The 17784-nt window shown below is 37.0% G+C and overlaps 1 protein-coding gene across 2 annotated transcripts; it reads right to left on the bottom strand.

Moving 5' to 3' along the window:
- Positions 1 to 4949: 4949 nt before the first annotated feature.
- On the bottom strand, positions 4950 to 16023 carry LOC107668622 (VRK serine/threonine kinase 1). Of its 2 annotated transcripts, none has more exons than XM_016460565.1 (13): positions 15914 to 16023; positions 14583 to 14773; positions 14414 to 14469; positions 13865 to 13934; positions 13194 to 13281; positions 12925 to 13033; positions 12368 to 12460; positions 10212 to 10344; positions 9803 to 9923; positions 9428 to 9486; positions 7683 to 7855; positions 5335 to 5428; positions 4950 to 5227 (listed from the first exon to the last, which is right to left on the bottom strand). In XM_016460565.1, the coding sequence occupies exons 2-13, from the start codon at positions 14746 to 14748 to the stop codon at positions 5109 to 5111; spliced, it is 1281 nt and encodes a 426-aa protein (XP_016316051.1). In that variant the 5' UTR covers positions 14749 to 14773; positions 15914 to 16023; the 3' UTR covers positions 4950 to 5108. The 2 variants fall into 2 exon arrangements, with proteins under 2 accessions (XP_016316051.1, XP_016316052.1); XM_016460566.1 differs by having other exon boundaries at positions 14583 to 14752.
- Positions 16024 to 17784: the final 1761 nt, after the last annotated feature.

Below are 17784 nucleotides of genomic sequence, written 5' to 3'. Positions count from 1 at the left end.
GCTGCTGAACCGTTGCCTACAGGTACAGTAGCAAAACTGATGGTCCAGGACAAAACTACTAAGATGAACTGAACGTATAAATTGCACTTGGGCAGCCAATCCCTACATCACTGATCTCCACCGAAGCATTGACAGTATCACAGCAAACATTTCTATCAGCACAGACATCTATCAAGAAAGATAATTGACTCCCTGTTAATAAAATTATGTTCACTGTCCCATAACTTGCTTAAATAAATACGTTTTGTTTCCTTAAATGACACACCCAGCATGAAGACCATTAGACAGTGGGACCTAATCGAAGACCCGTAGCTCGCGAGCAAGCATCCAGGCGTATTTTTTAAGCAGTGTGATTTTGATATCACTGAGAGACAACGATCACAGGCTAACGGAGCGTAACACAAGTTTGAACATCCTCTTTAAGACCCCTTCAGAGTTCATTAGAACATCAACCGGCACTTCATTAGATATTTTTTCAGTGGGCATGAGATACTCGCCCATGTCACCAGCAGTTATTGGGTCCGTGCTTGGCACTCATCACTTGTCTGAGACATGGAGAGGTTGAGGGAGTCGTCTGAGAGAGTCCTGATGAACGGCACGGACAGTTCGGAGAAAGAGAGCTCGCCTCACGCTGATGAACATGTCTTTTTGATGACCACTAAACCCACTCAACTCCGCTGCCAAGGGTAAATCGAATTAAAGATTGCAATTTGGCCCGCAGACTTGGACTTGGCACTTTCATTTTGGACAAGTCTTTTGCCTGGAGGATCGACGGCTTATGATACAGCTTTTTCAACGTACAAACAGTAAAAGCACACACCACGTTTGCAGAATCCAGCCCATAATGCGGAAAAGAAACAGAAGAATCAGTTTATTTTTTTTTGAGTTTCTCCCGTTTCCCCCAAAAACAGAAATTAAGCGTGTATCTACATTTCATCATGTGTAGTATCACCTTTGAAAATTGCAGGTAGTGGAGTGTTTAACATTCTCTTGTCAAGCATACCCCTGCTGGGACAATAAATGCCTGTCCAGTTTTGCTCACAGCGGCGGTGGCAGATTAGAAACAGCAGGAGGACAGTGTAGTGTGAATACAATACCGATAAGAACGCGCGTCTTAGCCCCATTGCTATGCCTTTCCTCGGTGAATGTGAGAACCTGCTGTTTTCTAATATTTACACACAACTAGAATCGCAAATGTACCATAACTGCATTGAAAGAGCTCTTTCTCTCTCTGCCATATAAAATCAGTATATTTCTTTTTCCATGTGTGGGTATTTCAGAATGGGGGCACATGGGGATGGGAATAAATACAAACACAATAACAGTGAAATTTATTTCATCTAAAGGAGGGGAGAACGAGAGAGAAGAAAAAATAGAGCTGGTGTTGATAAATCAGAAAAAAATAATCTATTCTTTTTCACCCCCAAAACACACAAATGAATTTACGAGCCGGACAAATTTATCAGATGCCCTAACAGAAAAGAATGGACCGCAACAAAGTAAAAAGTATGAAGTCTGTGATTAGAATTAGCTTGAAACCATCATTGACGACCTTTCATTTCTCCATTGTATCGCTGCTGCCTGCCAACCGCCCCCTCCCCTTATTAAGATACTAACATGCAGCTCTGAATGTTGAATTTCTGTAAGACAAATAAATGCCACTGTATGTTGAAATATAAAATAAGCATAACTGTAGTTTCCAATATGCAGCCATAAGTTCCCAAAATCCCAGCACCAGGAACCAATCTAACATGCTTCTGTAAAACAGTAACTTACATTCAGAAAAAGTAAAATCATGAAGCAGTTTAAATGTATACACACACACTACTGTTCAAAAGTTTAGGGTTGGTAAGATTATTTTATTTTTTCCAAAGGAATCTCGCCAAGGCTGCACATATTTGGTCAAAAATCCAGGAAAAACAGCAATATTGTAAAATATTATTATAACTTTAAATAACTATTTTATTTTCATATTTTATTACTTTTTAAAACAAGAAGCCGCACATGGTTTACAGTGAATTTATAACAGCTAAGGGGCGTTGTTAGGCACGACGTGAAGCAGAGTGCCTAGAACCCCCTTAGCTGTTATAAATTCACTGTAACCCACGGCTTCACGGGGCTTATTGCTTTTATAAAACAGTTATTCCATATACATATTAAGGTTTCACAAAATAAAACAGAGCAAATAAAGCGTAATGATATTTACACAAACATTATTCTTCCGCCAAACAATGTAGTTCCTCAGAAAGGTTTGTGGTTGCAACAAAGTGGTTGCCAAGCAACACACAGACATAAATAAAGGTGTATGTTTGTAGAGTAATTTACAACAGCTTCAAACGCAGCTCAATCATTCATAATCAAGGACAGGAACTACCCGTTTTATAATATATATTTTTATTTTTTCTGTAATAGCAGCCATTAGTGTCATGATCCTTCAGAAATAATTCTAATATGCTGATTTGGTGCTCAAGAACAATTTCTTATTATTATGAATGTTGAAAACTCTTGTGCTGCTTAATTTTGTCGAAACTAGGATCCATTTTTTCAGGATCCTTTGATGAAAAGGATCAATTTATTTGAAAGAGAACTTCTGTAACGATGCAAATGTCTTTACTGTCACTTTTAATCAATTTAATGCATTCTTGGAGAATAAAAATATTAATTAAAAAAAATCTTACTGACCACAAACATTTGACTGGTCATGTGTCGCTAATAAACAAACAAATAAATATGAAATTTCCCTTCTGCCAGTCCCTGTAATTTTGCTAATCTTGATTTAAAGCAATCATTATTTAACTATTTTAATATAACGGTATAATGAATGGAGAACCTTTAGCCATTCCCTAATTCTCAAAGTTTCAAGAGTACAGCTAGTCAATAAAAGCCAAAAGTTTCAACCCAAGAGCACAAGTAACCATTAATAACAACCGACCCCCTTCCAAAACATTGAGGAAAGCAGAGAGCCAGTGAAACCTCTGCGTGGAGAAATTATTTTCCAGCATGCAGCTCTCCAGCAAACCTCAACAGCCCAAGACAAACTCTGAGAAACTAAGAGTGGATATAAACACAGGTCAATCAATGGCCATAGTCAGGCCCATCAAAGCAGCATGTCCTCCAGTGAGGTACAGGTGGTAATGTTGTATTTAAGGTTTGCCTCCAAGACCCACCCACCCCCCAGCTGTGCAATCATTATGTACTACTGCCCCCTACTGCGGAGCAATGGCTGTGCGCCCTGAAGGTCAGTGGTGAGGAAGGGGAAGAAAGCACACAGGGGTGCACTTTAGTCCTCACTGTTGGAACAATCGATGCCGGCATCAGCTCAGGGCTCATGCGGCTCCGCTCTGAAAACAAACATTAGGAGAAACATCTTCCTCTTTCACTGTTCTTGCTGGGCCAACAGAGTCTAACTAGAGTTAACAAGGCAACCCATGATCTGGTCTCCCTCAGCAAGGAAACCAGAGAGGGTGAAAGGTGGGAGATTGGCCTCAGAGGAGCTCTGAAATGGGCAAATTGGGTATAAAAGCACCAATGATGGTTTTTGTGTACATGTTTTTTTTTTTGCTACATCTGACCTAGAGCAGAAGATGATGGACAACTGCAATAAGCTTAGTGTTAAAAGAAAGTTCAAACTTGGGGTTTTTGGGAACTACACAAATTTAAGTTTAATTTGCAATGGTTTGGCAACTCCGGTTAATGTCCCTTACACACGTCAAATTTCACAGATCACACTGAAGCATTGATAAATCAAATTTAAAAATTCAGATTCATCTAGGGCTGTGTAAAAACCGATTCTCCAATTAATTCTGAATTTCATTCGAAAAATCCCAATATTGGTTCCCAAAAATCATAAAATCTGGCTTTTACCCTATGCCTATTACTCTCAGTCGCATGCAGAAAAAACAACAACAACATACAACGTGACTGGTGTAGTCCAATTCAAAACAAATGCCTCTTAGGAGTATAAAAGTTCAAAATAAGTTACCAGTTTGAATCAGTCTGAAATGCTACATATTTACAACTCTCTTCTGATGCTGTGTAATTTACGACAAAGATTGTACAGATTGATTATTTCTTCATTTGTAAGCAAAACAGACATTCTAATTGCAATATAACCAAATAAATCAGAATGTTAATAAGAATCAAATCCAGAGTCTGTGAAAGAGAATTGAATCATGAGGTGTTGATACAATAAAAAAAAAAAAAATACATGACCGAGTTTGTTTCTATTACAAGTGCATTTCCCCAAACTCTTGGAAAACATAACTCTGCTCTTCCAGTCACGACCCTGTATACATGCCAGATCTATTATTCATGTATTCTAACCTGTTCTCATCAAATTATTCCTGTCCCCTCAATGTCATATCAATTTAACCGCGATTACAAAGCAAACAATTCAAGATGACATTTGGACCTAAAAATACGCCTGCGAATGCTGTCGGTGCGTTATCAAAACCAACTATAAAAGTTACAATGCATAACAAGTGGTGCAGCCACAACTAACTTTTAATGATAGCTCTTTGAAGCCATTTCTTAGCGGAGAACAGGAAGTTAAGAAAGACTCAAGCGAGAGTGACACAGAAAGTAGGACCCAAGTGCTAGTCTTTTGTCTCCATCTGATCAAATGGCAGCCGAGCGGAAAGGCGCAGAGCCCCCTTCACCAAACGCACGTACCCGGCTCAGTGGCGTCTGCCACACGTTCGCCTGCCTCGATGCAGGTATCAAAGACCAGTTCGCCTCTCCCACAGACGTCGGAGTGCCAGCCGCACGGCGGCTTTCATAGCACAACAACAAGGGTAAAATGTGGCGGGGGAGGAGTCGGGACTCTGAGCTCCTTCAGGGATTTCCTTATCGGGGGCAAAGCAATCCCCCCTGGACCTCATCCGCATAGGCTTGATTATTCAAGGCATTACAAAGGAATGAAAATAACTCACAACTCAAAGCTACTGTCGTTTTTTTTTTTTTACCCTTATTTATTATCATTTCACTGCAAGAGAGTGTGCCCAACACCCTGCTAAAGTTTAAGAAAATGCAACCACAGAGAACAAATACAGACCAGACAATTTAAAAGATACAAAAAGGAAACAACTTGAACTCGAGTGCGAAGAGGATTAAGAGTTCTTCTTAGGCCTTCCTCGGCTTTTCTTCACCGCTGGCTCAGATGAGGCCTGAGCTTCTTTCTTCGCTGGACGCTTTGCAGGACTTGCCGTCTTTTTAGTCCCATTCACATCTAAACAGGTTACACATTCAGTTTAAAATGTTTACCACACCCAAAATTACTGATATTGATGATAATAGGTGAACAGGTCAACCCTAAAATCCATAAACATGACTTACCCTTCTTCTGAGGAGCTCGCCTCTTCTTTGCAGGGGCGCCTTCGGTTTCATCAGCAGACTGGCCTTTTTCCTCTGCCTTCTTTCGCTTGGGAGTCTTCCAATCAAAAATAAAGACACAAACAAGGGGATGGAAAAGATGGAAGAGCAGTGGTCAATTCACTTGCCTAGAGCAACCTTGGAGGAAGTTCAAATCAAATATTAAGAAGGGACCTTTTGCTCAGTATACACATGGAAACTATTACGTGCGCCTTGAGCGTTGTGAACGCTTGAGAAAACGTAATTACAATTTAGCTATCCAGTAAATCCGGAAAGAACAAATAACAATTTAAATGTCAAACGCAATACATGTACATTACCGTTTTAAAGTTTAGGGTCAGGATGCTTTTTTTTTTTTTTTTTTTTTTGCAAAGAAAGAAATAATAGTTCTAATTTAGCAAGGATGCATATATAAATTGACCAAAAATTTTGTTCTTTTGAACTTTCTATTCATCAAAGAATCCTTGTTTTAAATACTGATCATAAGAAATGCTTCTTGATCACCAAATCAGCATATTAACATGATTTCTGAAGGATCATGTGACGCTGGAGACTGGAGTAATGGCTGATTAAAATTCAGCTGACGTCATCACAAAAATAAATTACATTTTAAAATATTTTCAATTAAAAAGAGGAGGTATTTTAAATTGGATTGCAATAACATTTCACAATATTACTGTACCGTATATAGAATATAACCATATATATACAATATACTGTATCATATATGTAATATAATCTCATATCACTGTCTGTCACAATATTACTGTATTACTGTACTTTATCAAATAACTGCACCTTGAAAATAAGAGAATAAGAGACATTAAATTATTCAAAAACATAAATCCTACCAACCCCAAGTTTTTGAACAGCAGTGTATTTTGACACTGGAAAAGACCAGTTCTGGGCAGGAAACTGATTTTAATGTTGGGAATTTTTCTTTGAATTCCAAACAATAAAGTTTAGAATAAGCTCATCTATTTAAACAATTTCATCAATCAAAAATCCTTGTTTTTTTCTCCCCAAATGAAAATTCTAGCATAGAAGCGCAAGTCCTCAATTCAAGGAAATCGTACTAACCGAACCAGGGGTTATGAAGAAGATGCACTTAACGACAGCAATCAAATTCTCCCTTTTCTTCACTCAGACTGCATAATGAATGCTCGCCCCTCTCTCGGACTTGAACTATCATCCTTACTAGCCCCCCCCACACCCCCTCACATTTCCCTTCCATTTTGCCAATTGCTGCCTCATGATTACCATCCAGACCCTGCTGAGCTGAACAGATTGGCTCGATAATTACATACAATAACGGCAGTGGGCAGGTAACCCTCAGCTGGCATGGACCAGCTCCCTGGTGGCACCTTCCATATGCAAACTGCATTGTGGGAAGCGAGGAGAGTCCATCCCCTCCCCTGTCGTAAGTGCGGCTCGCTGATTGCCGGCCCGCGCCGACTCCAAGGTTACCGTGTCAGCAAATTTGTGATACATTAGCAGGGAATAAACACAGGCACTCAGGACCTGTCTGTGGGAGGAAGAGGAGGGGCCACTGGGATAAACACCCGGGCACTGGAGAGAACCTGAGATGCAGACGGCTTTGTTGCCAAGAGCTCTTTGTGCCGGACCCCATGAATGAAGCCACAGTCTTATCCTTTTCCCCAAAGTATATGCCATCAAGGGCATCTTTGCGGGCTCCGATGGTTTGTTTTACACGAAATACACACACAAAAAAACCCCCACGGCGGCAGAATTCACTTCTAAAGATCATTTAACTTGAAATCCAGACAAAACAAATCAGTGATTAATAACCTCTTTATTTCAGAGGAGTGAGATCTCATACCATCTGACATCTTGAGGGTGTTGACTGCAATATAGGATAATAAGCTAAGGACAAATGACATTCCACCATTAGAAAAGCAGAGAGAACTACTGAAAATAAACATCTAATTCATAACAATACTAACATCAAGACACTTTGAGGTAAAATGAGGACACGTCTGTGTCGACTGCAAGAAAGAATCCAAATAAGCTCAAGAAACGTTTGTTAAAAGCATCACACGTTAATCGTATTTGAAAATCAATGCACTCTACAGCATTTCCTACTAACCCGAGCAATTAGTCTTGGATCATGTGTGGGCATTTTCAAATTTAAATCTGCTTTCAACAGGTAAACAAATTAAAGGATGTTGAAATGGGCTCGTTTTTAAACGGCGGGCTTCAAAAAGGGACTGTCGCAGCATTTTCAATGCGCCGTGAATGAGGGAGTGTGACAGAGGTCGGCTTTTTGATGTTCTACTGAAGGTGACTCTCACCTTGACGGAGGGCGGACCTGCGTCGTTGGTCGACACGTCGAAGTCCAGCTTTTTGTCATCGGTCGCCCCTATGGTCTTCAGGCCTTGCTGCAAAATTCCTCGCAATTTTGCGTAATCTGGCTTGTCTGTGTATCCAAGAGCCTTGACCTCTTGCATGAACTTCTTCATTTCCTCTAGAAATTGAAAATGACATTAAGCACAACAATTTAATCTTAAGGCAATACAGCTGCACACTGTTAAAGACACTTTTGGGTCAATAAACAAACGAAGAGCATTTATGTGTGTGATTAAGCGAAAGTTACTTGGGTCCTCTGTCTCAAAGTTAATCTCAAATGAACACGCAGAAGTCCCGACGTTAATAAGGTGCACGTGCAAGTATGTTTGTGCGTTTAGCATTGTGCAGGAAAGACAGAACAGTCCCTGTAGGGCAGTGTCTTCACAGCAGGCGCTCACACTTTAACCTTCAGGCTAAGTTTAGAGGAGAGGGGCTGACATTTGTCACTTTGTTCCTTATACTTCTCCACTCACAAACTCTTGTTTACTGTCGGCTGCTAAAATAGTCACACCAAACAGAATTAGTCGTGATGGCCGTGCTAACAGTGCCGCCTCCCATCACCTCGGTGTTGTGATGCGGCGTGTACGCACAAGACAACAGCCTGAGGAGGGATCTCGCCGTCTGCCGCACGGCTGTCACAGGGCTTAAGAACTGCCATCACATCAGCGACTGAGCAAAGGGAGCCAATGACATCTTTGATTTTTAAACGACATAAAGAAAGAACGCCCTAAAGTTCTGCAAACATACAGACTGCCACACACTGACTGCAAAACTAGGCAATGCAGAGGTCGACAACGGAGAAGGGTGAAAAACAAGTTTGTTTAAAAACTTCATCTTTTATTTTTTTCATTGTTTTGTGGTCGAGCAGGCTATCTGATACAATGCGTTGTTTATTATATGCATATATACACACGTGGGTCCAAACAGTCAAGAGATTACATTGAAAATATAAGGTAAAAAATGAGATTCAGAATCAAAATATTATTATATTATAATAATATTTAATAATTTTACATAATATTTATAATCTTATCTGACTATTTCTATGTAAATTTATGACATTGATAATATTTATTGATAAGTGCATTTATAACATTTCCTCCAATTAATGAAAAGCAGCAGAAGAAGCATCTGTGGTCAGAGCCACTTTTTTGTGGCACCACACTAGACAGAAACAGGTTATGTACACTTTTTTTTATATTTGCTATACATTTCACAAAACAATCTGTCAACAGAAAATGTGTGTGTGTGTGTGTATATATATATATATATATATATATATATAAAATGCGGTCATGCTTCAGTTTAAAGAAAGTGCGAGAAGTTGCTGGGAATTAGCACGGAGCTGATAGATTAGCTCTAATTAACACTAAATCACCAGGTCCACACTCATTATCAAGAGAAGAGGCCCTTACGCTCTTGTTTTCGCATCAGAGCTCGAAAGTGCGTCACTCCAATTACCGCTTGGCAGACAAACAAAAAGTAATACTGCAGAATTCACAGGTGCTTCTGCGGTCGCGACACGGTTAAAAAATAAATATGCTTAAACCCCATTTATTTGTATTATTGTGATTTAAGACTATTAACCTACCGTTACAAACTATAAAACTGATATTTTACAAACAAAGTGCATTCACCTTTTTAAATATATGAACACACAGAACTTAAAGATTGCTCAGTTTTGCCTCACCTGGTATATTTTCTGAAGGGAAACAGCTTTTCAAGAACTCATTGATATTGTCTCTACACCTGAGGAGAAGAATATTTAAAAATGGATAAAAAAAATCAAAATCTTAAATGCATAATTATAATTATGATTCATTAAATCTAATCCATTATTATCTGTATAAAGACATTTGCTGTAAGGAAATTAATGGAAAAATGTTATAATTAGTTATACTGCAAAGAGGTATATTAGTTATTCATTATCCCAATAAGCATTATCCCACAGCAAAAAATAAATATATGATAGGTAAAATAGGTAGATTAGAAAATAGGTAGATTACATCTTAGTTCAAAAAGAAGTGAAACCTGAAATGCCAAAAGTGAGGTTAAAGACAGTCACCTGAGTTTGGAGTCTCTGACATACAGTGGGTCCTGAAGTTTGTCCTCCCAGGGCAGACGTCCACAAAGCCACTGGATCATGCAGTAGCCCATAATTTCCAGGTCTCCTCTTCTTGAAGGGGCTGAAATGTAATATACATTTATCAGAGGCTATTTTAAAGGGTAGCCCACCTTTGTAGTATTCGATGCAAAGTACCATTATATAAACATTTAAAAATAGGATTTCTCTTCATAATTTTTCTGTCACAATGTGATGTTCTACATAATTAACACTTAAAACGACTGCTCAGATGTGTGCTACCTGATCCTCCAGAGGTTAAAAAAAGTTTTTTCAGGCCATAGGGATTCACCAAGGCCTAAAGTATGAACTTTAAGAGTGACCAATAGAACTGACTATTACAATTTCTTACCGACTCCTTTGTGCGCATCAATACTAGTGAACTCGATGGTCCCGTCGTGACACCTCTTTGGGTCTTCTTTGTACTCCTTTGGCACTCCTTCTGGAGAATATCTGTAGGCCAATCCATAATCCACTAAATATACCTGGGTCAAAAAAAAAAAAAAAAGTAAAAATAAAATGCTTATTATACAACAAAAATGTAAAGCAATGGTAAAACAATTATTGAAAAAAAAAAAAAAAAATTACTGGGAAATTAAAAATTATTTAGAGATATAACTTTTGGAATAATACGTTAAAAGAACCATTCATAGGAGTCATTCACATTCAGTTCAGAATTCAGTGTTCTAAAGTCAAAGATAAGTCTAGCCTACTGTTTTTTAAAAACAACCAAATCCCAATCACACACAAACATTTCAAATAGTTTCTATACGGCTGGTAGTTAAAATAATAAAATATTAAAGGGGTCATATGATGCACTTTCATGTTTTCCTTTGGAGTGTTAGAAGCTGTTTGTGCATATATAAGATCTGTAAAATCACAAAAATTAATGTCTCAAACCAAAAGAGATATTCTTTCTGAAAGTTAAGACTCATCTACGACTTCCTAAAATGCCTCAATCAAACATCAGGGTTCGTACACATATTTACCAATACATTTCCATGACTTTTGAGACAATATTCATGACCTAATATTCCATTATTTACAATAAGAATAAAAATCTGTTAAAATTTATCACAGCAAATGTTAACTAAAATAAATGACTTAATGCTACATGTTTGATTTCTATTTGTTTTAACAATAAGTACAAGATGCAACTGCACCAGATGTTACTCCATGCAGAGAACATATCACATCACTGAATATTGTAATTTGTTTAACCAATATTATCAGTTCAACTCAGGACCTGTAATTTTGTTTTGGAAACCGTTTCGGTCTACAGAATTAAGGTACAAAAATTGAATAAACTGTAAATTAAAAACAGATTAAAGTTACAAAGGTTATTCAGTCAAGAGCAGTGAGTGATTTTCTGTCTTTCGCTGTTTGATTAACATTAATGACAGACAGCACACCTTTAGGCTGCTGTCCCTTTAAGACAGACTGCACGAATCTAATATGCTGATACACATGCGTTTTCCTTCTCAACTGTTTAAATTCACTTAAGACAAAACCGAGTTTATGAGGATACTTACCAGGACGGCCATTTGACGTCATCTTGTGTGGGGGGGAATCACGATGCCGGATCAACATCATGATGTCTATCAGCCATCGGCGATGGACGACGGCATCGTCTATCGGCCCAACCCTAGTGCAAATTATAAATTTTTGTGACGATGCAACGGGACCCGATTAGTTCTGTCAACTGTCCCAAAACGCAAGCGAAAGTCTTGTATCACAGCTCACAAAGCACTGGATAGCTGGCCAATCAGAGCACACCACGCTTTTCAGAACGATGAGCTTTGTAAAAATCAATGTGTTTCAGAAAGGCAGGGCAGAGGGGAACAACAATAATGTACGGTATGTGAAAATGAATGCGTTTTTTTTTTACCTTAAACCGCTTAAACATTGCATTACACCAAATACACAAAATAATGTTCTTTTTAGCAACATCATATGACCCCTTTAAGCATTTCTGTAATTTAGTCAACACCCAGTGCATTTTATACACACATTTATAAAACACAGACATGCATGTATTCAGAGGCAAAAAGAACACCCATGCAATTTCAAAAAAGGATGCTCAGAGTCACCAAGTAAGCAGCGACTAATCCCAAGAGGCCGAGTTTTAAATTGTGACTTTAAAAATAGCAGCTTAATAATACACCACTGATACATTATTAATCTTCAAATTAAATATTTGCCCCTGCCCAGCCCCCAAACCTTATTTGCTAGAGACAGCTTCAATACTGTCTCTAATCTCTCCAGTTTATGAGCCGCATTAAAGGCTTAAATTGTTTTGCTTTTTTTCTCCACCCAAATCTCATTAACAGATGGAAAAAAAAATAAGACAAGTAGTTTCTTACATTGCAAATCACTGGTACTCCAATTAAAAGCAGGAGCTCTGTACAGTCCTGCAGTCTACACACACTGCCTTCTACGTCTCTAGAGTTAGAGCCGTACAGCCATGGCAACAAAGATCTGTTAACATGTTGAAGGCTTGAAACAAACCTGATTGGGGTTGGTGTAAGACAGAAGAAGATTGGAGGCTTTGATGTCTGCATGCACATATTCATGGTCATGGATGTACTCCAGAATGTCAAACTAGAGAGATGAAAGATATGTTAGAATATGAGATTTTATAATAATACAGGAATATAAGATTTTCTCCCACTGCCTGCAATGCCACAAGTCATTGGAAAAATTCTATGCATTGTAAAATGTCTTCATTTAAATTTTATAGCTACAAAATATATTTGTATTTATATGTTGAATAATTATTAGTATTTTATTCTAAATAAGAGTGGCCTCCCGCATTGCTCACGTTAATTTAGTAAGCCCATCTATTATAACACATTTTGTTTGTGAAATAGATGAATTTTATTTGAGATATACATATGTGAAGTGGCCATTTCTACAATGACATTTGTAACATTAATTATTTGCTTTGTCAAAGGGAAGTACAAGACTACTGTCATAGTGGTCAGCTAAAAAAAAACATAACTTGATGCACCATTCAATTTTTGCCACAGATTGCTACTTTTAAAATACTTTTAGGAGAAACCTACAAGTCTGAGTCCCAGCTGAAGAACCAGTTTCCTTGGAAATTTCTTTTCATTTCCCTCAAACTTCTTCTGTAGGTCCGTTCCAAATCGATCCATGACCATAAATCTGTACCTGTCATAAAGATTTAGGTGAAATCATCATACTTTAAATGGCCTTGTTGCATGTTCAAAAGAAGAAGAAAAAAAACTTTTGTAACTTCCAACAAAAATCATTTAAGATGTCATGTTATTTATCATGTAATACTTTAGAAAACAGTTTTTTTCCCTCCTACCTCTTACCACCTTTCTCATGAAAACCAGAGCCCCAATATTTTGGAACTCCCAAATAGTCCATTTTCCTTGACTTCATCCAAGCCCCAACTGAATAAACATGTAAAACATTCTATCACAAACAGGATTCACAGCATATGAACTATTCCACTTCAAAATTAAATCAAGAGACACTACAGTGTTCTAAATCAGTTCTAAAATGACTAAGTGAGATTATCACAATAAACGTTAAATGCAATCAAATGATCAATTCATAAATGAAGTGGGTAAATCATTCAAAACTTTTATTCTTTAAACTTGTTGATGCTCAAAGTAATATAAGAGTATTCCTCAGGGACCAAACTGCAAGTGTGCCGCAAGGTAATCTGCTGGTGGGACAAATATTTACCAACATTACAATATTCCAATGAATAAAACATGAGCATCCCTTAGTAATATAGCAGTTAATTGTCAAGGGAGACTGACATTTGGATTGTTATTAAATAAAGCGCAATGCTGTGGCCTTGGGGCAGCCATAAGAGCCACCAAAGGCAGAGAGTTGTGGTTTGTCTGTCTCCATAAGGCCCTCAATGGTGAGCTCAGAACTTTCTTTAATTAAAAGAGTTGCTCTTCGACTTTTTTCAGTCTGGCTCATCATGCATATGAGGGTGTGTTTGCAGTCACAAGGGCATACTTAGATCGGGTTTGGCAGCTCGCATGTAGAACTTCAGTTCAGAGAAGAGAGGGCCGTTTTCACTGGGCTCCTGCAAGACACAGTAAAAAATAATCACCAAAAATAACTGACATTTAAAATGAAATATAAAAACGTGAACCCACATGCATTTATACATCCATTATCGCACTTCCATGCAATGTAATTTCACCAAAGCACTAAATTTTATTTAGTTTGCTTGTAAAATGTAAACATTTGACAATTTTACATTTTACTAGCCCAAGTCTCAATGATTGTATGGTCTTCAATGCAAGTCATACTCTTTTACCCAAGTTATTAGGTAATAATGATAAGTTTTATTGCTTTGTTTACTTAAGATAATAATAAAAGTGATGGTTGTTGGTCATTTCGAATATATATATATTTTTTTACATGTTTATTGTTCTAGTTAAGGTCACAGAAATGCCTTTCATTGATTGACATTACATTGCTGACCACCCAAACATCACATGCATTCAAAAAGTTCAAGATCTAGACATATATCTGCCGAAAGCAACAAAAGTCCCTTACCACTTTAATGACATAAGGTGCACCAGCGCCAACAGATCCTGAAGAGTCTTCATTTGCTAAAAGATGTATGACAAATTCACATTTGAGCAACTGATAAATAAAACAAAATAAAGCCTTAGAAGTTCTAAGTTAGAACTTCACAATTTCCAACAGCTTTTTTGAATCTTACCAAGATACAGCAGGCCAAAACCTCCCTGCCCCACGGGTGATCCAAGCTTCCATTTTTTCTTTGCATTATCCATCAGAACTTCTCCAGGTGGGAATTCTTTAGCCAGTTTCCTCTTGGCTGGAGCTCTCGCTTTCTTCGCCCCACCTGCCTTGGACTTTGGTGGCATTTTACTGAATAATTTGAAATTTTCTCTATCAAACAAGATAAACACAAGTTCCATTACTGAACTAAAGTGGGGGCCTTTAGGGATAATATGGATTTTATGACTTATTTTCTAATTTTATACAACATTATTCATAACAAATATATTAGCAATATTACTTAATAGTAAATAAGGATGACTGAAAACATTATTTAAATTGTCTAAATGTAACTATGTGTATGTGTATTTACATGACCTTTTAAGATTTTAGAAATTTTTTTTTTTTAATTTTATGACTTAAGCAGCCCTGGAAATCACATTTTAGAAATGATCTGCCATGTATAGATTTTCTATGATCACAGCAACCCTGTCAGTTCCACACATTTGCTTACATTAGATTAGTGATCAATTAAAATAGTGCAAAACCTTAAATTCCTTATTTTTTGGTTTGAAAAAAAAATAAAAAAAATCAGGTGGAATGAATTCAAAAAGTTTAATGTGGTTTTACACTTCACAACTTCACCATAAAATCTGGACCTGATTATCAGATGTAGTCACATCATATCATTACAGATATATAAACTTTAGCTACACTGAACATTCATGTTTTCTTAGATAGAGGCTTACTAAAAGTTACACTACAAGTAACGTAACGTTACAAACAAGAAACATTAATACTAGGGTGTCATAAAAGTCATTAAAACTGTCATGCAGGTCAGTGTTTGGGCTTTATTTTAGACATAAAAATGTAGATATATTGAAGACTTTCAGCATCACAGATGTATTAACACTTAAGCTCTACAACTGATGACAAACTCCGTGACATTTGTGATATGGATACAGTTTCAATTTGCAGTCCTGCCAATGATGTTTTTTGTTTCACTTTTACAACAGACACTAAGAGCTGTGGTTTCAGTTTGTTTACGTGATACAAGTTTCTTAAGAGTGATAAAACATGCGGTTAATGTCACACGTAATCAATGAGAGTAACATTGGGTTGTTGATATTGTATTTGAGGGGGAAACTGTAAAATGCCACTCAACTATTTCAACTTGCTATGCTAGCACGGTTAGCTGCCTTATTATGGCTTTTTTATCACAACAGAGCCGAATATCTGTCCTCATAATCCGCTATAAAATGCATAGGAGCATTATGCTTAATCAAAGCAGATGGAGAATATTCTACTAACCTTTCCGTGGGTAAGTGACAGGTTGTAACAGCTCTTCCTCTCTAAAGTTCCCGCAAAACTGCTCAACAGTTGAGGCTCGTCGAACGCGATTAGTTAGAAACAAGGCTGCGTGGTTCCTGGTTTTGCAATGCCTGATGGGATATGTAGTTTTTAATACCTGTGTTTTTTTTTCTTTCCCACGAACAGTTACAATGGTTTTGTTATCATAATAAAACGACAAATTTGAAAAAATGCTACAAAAGAGCATTTATAAACATTACACTAGTAAATGTGTCTCTTTTTTTATTTCTGAATAGGTGACTGTATTATATTGTCTTAGGTTAAACTATGTTTTCAGAGGTGGTGGAACTCAGGAAGTAAAAATAAAAATTAATTGGATATTATTTCTCATATTTTATAATATTACTAGTGGGTAGAGAAAAAACAAAAAAGTCTACTTCTAGATACAGATTTTATACATTATGATTTATATTTTAAGGTGCATATATTAATGGTATATATTTATAGTGTAAACTTAGAGCTTGTCATTGTCTCTGATAAACAGTAGCCTAAATTTGTGTTTAAAAAAAAATGAATGGACATTATACATTCATTTTAATCATTAAACACAATGCAGTGCAAAATGTATAATATAGATAAAATACCTGTAAACAATCAATAAGGGCAAATCCTTCATATCAAGTAGCCTACACAATACACTGTGCCCTATTTTTACAGATTTTTCAGAGTACTGTTATACATTTAATGTGAGGTATATTTACAACAGTAAGTAGCCCTCAAAAATATTTTAGGCTCTGTTTCCCCATTTGCATATTTGATGTTGACTTATATAGAGCTGTACTAGCATTGAGAGGCACATAGTTTATGAATAATTGACTATGTGGTATCCTGTAACTGTTTTGTAGAAGTGCTATGCTGCGAGTTTAAGTTTCCTTTTGCCTAGTGACTATTAGGCTACAGAATAACAACAGAACACAATTCACAGAAGCAGATTTTGGAGGACGTTTCATGGTTTGTTTTCTGCAGCAATGAAGGACAGGTAATGCATCCCGAGATGTTATTTTATATGAAGGATTTTATAGTTCAGAGGACTGATGTCTGAGCTAATGGGATGTCTGACATAGAAGAACATGACATCAGAGCTACATATTGATAGATATTTTGGTTAATCAACTTTGTAGGACATCGCTCATAGCAGAATGACAGGGCACTCAGAGGAAGAGGCAACGGCTCAGTCCGTGAAGGAGGGCAGAGAAAAATGTGTATCATTTTCCCCAGATGAGCAGATGGTGTCTGACTTTGTGGAGAGAAGGGCTGAACTTCAAGAGGGTGAGATGGTGTTGATGTTATGCAGATGGCCTCTTCAGATTAGCTGTGCTCGTGTTTATTCATGTAACATCATTTCTGTCACAAAAGCAAAAGCAACATTGATTGTTGTGTGAGACATGGTCAGTTTGGGGTCGGTAGGATTTTTTATGTTTCTGAAAGAAATCCCTTACGCTCACCGTTCCTGAATTAATTTGGTTAAAATACATAAAAAATAATATTATGAAATTATTAAAAGTAATATTGTGAAATTATTACAATTTAAAATAACTGTTTTCCATGTTAATATCTTTTAAAATGTAATTGATTTTAAATGTAATTTATGTGATGGCAAAGCTGAATTTTCAGCATCTATTAGTCATGACAGTCACATGATCCTTTAAAAAATCATTCTAATATGCTGATTTGAGCATAACATTTAATTAATTTCTTATTATTATCAATGTTGAAAACAGTTGTTCTGCTTAAATATATATTAGTGCTGTCAAATGATTAATCGCATTCAAAATAAAAGTTTTTGTTGTGAACATGATACTAGACGTATC

Source organism: Sinocyclocheilus anshuiensis, unplaced genomic scaffold (assembly GCF_001515605.1).
Source record: "Sinocyclocheilus anshuiensis isolate Anshui unplaced genomic scaffold, SAMN03320099.WGS_v1.1 scaffold2047, whole genome shotgun sequence".
NCBI classification, from domain to species: Eukaryota; Metazoa; Chordata; class Actinopteri; order Cypriniformes; family Cyprinidae; genus Sinocyclocheilus; species Sinocyclocheilus anshuiensis.
This window is presented reverse-complemented; position numbering and strand designations above follow the sequence as displayed.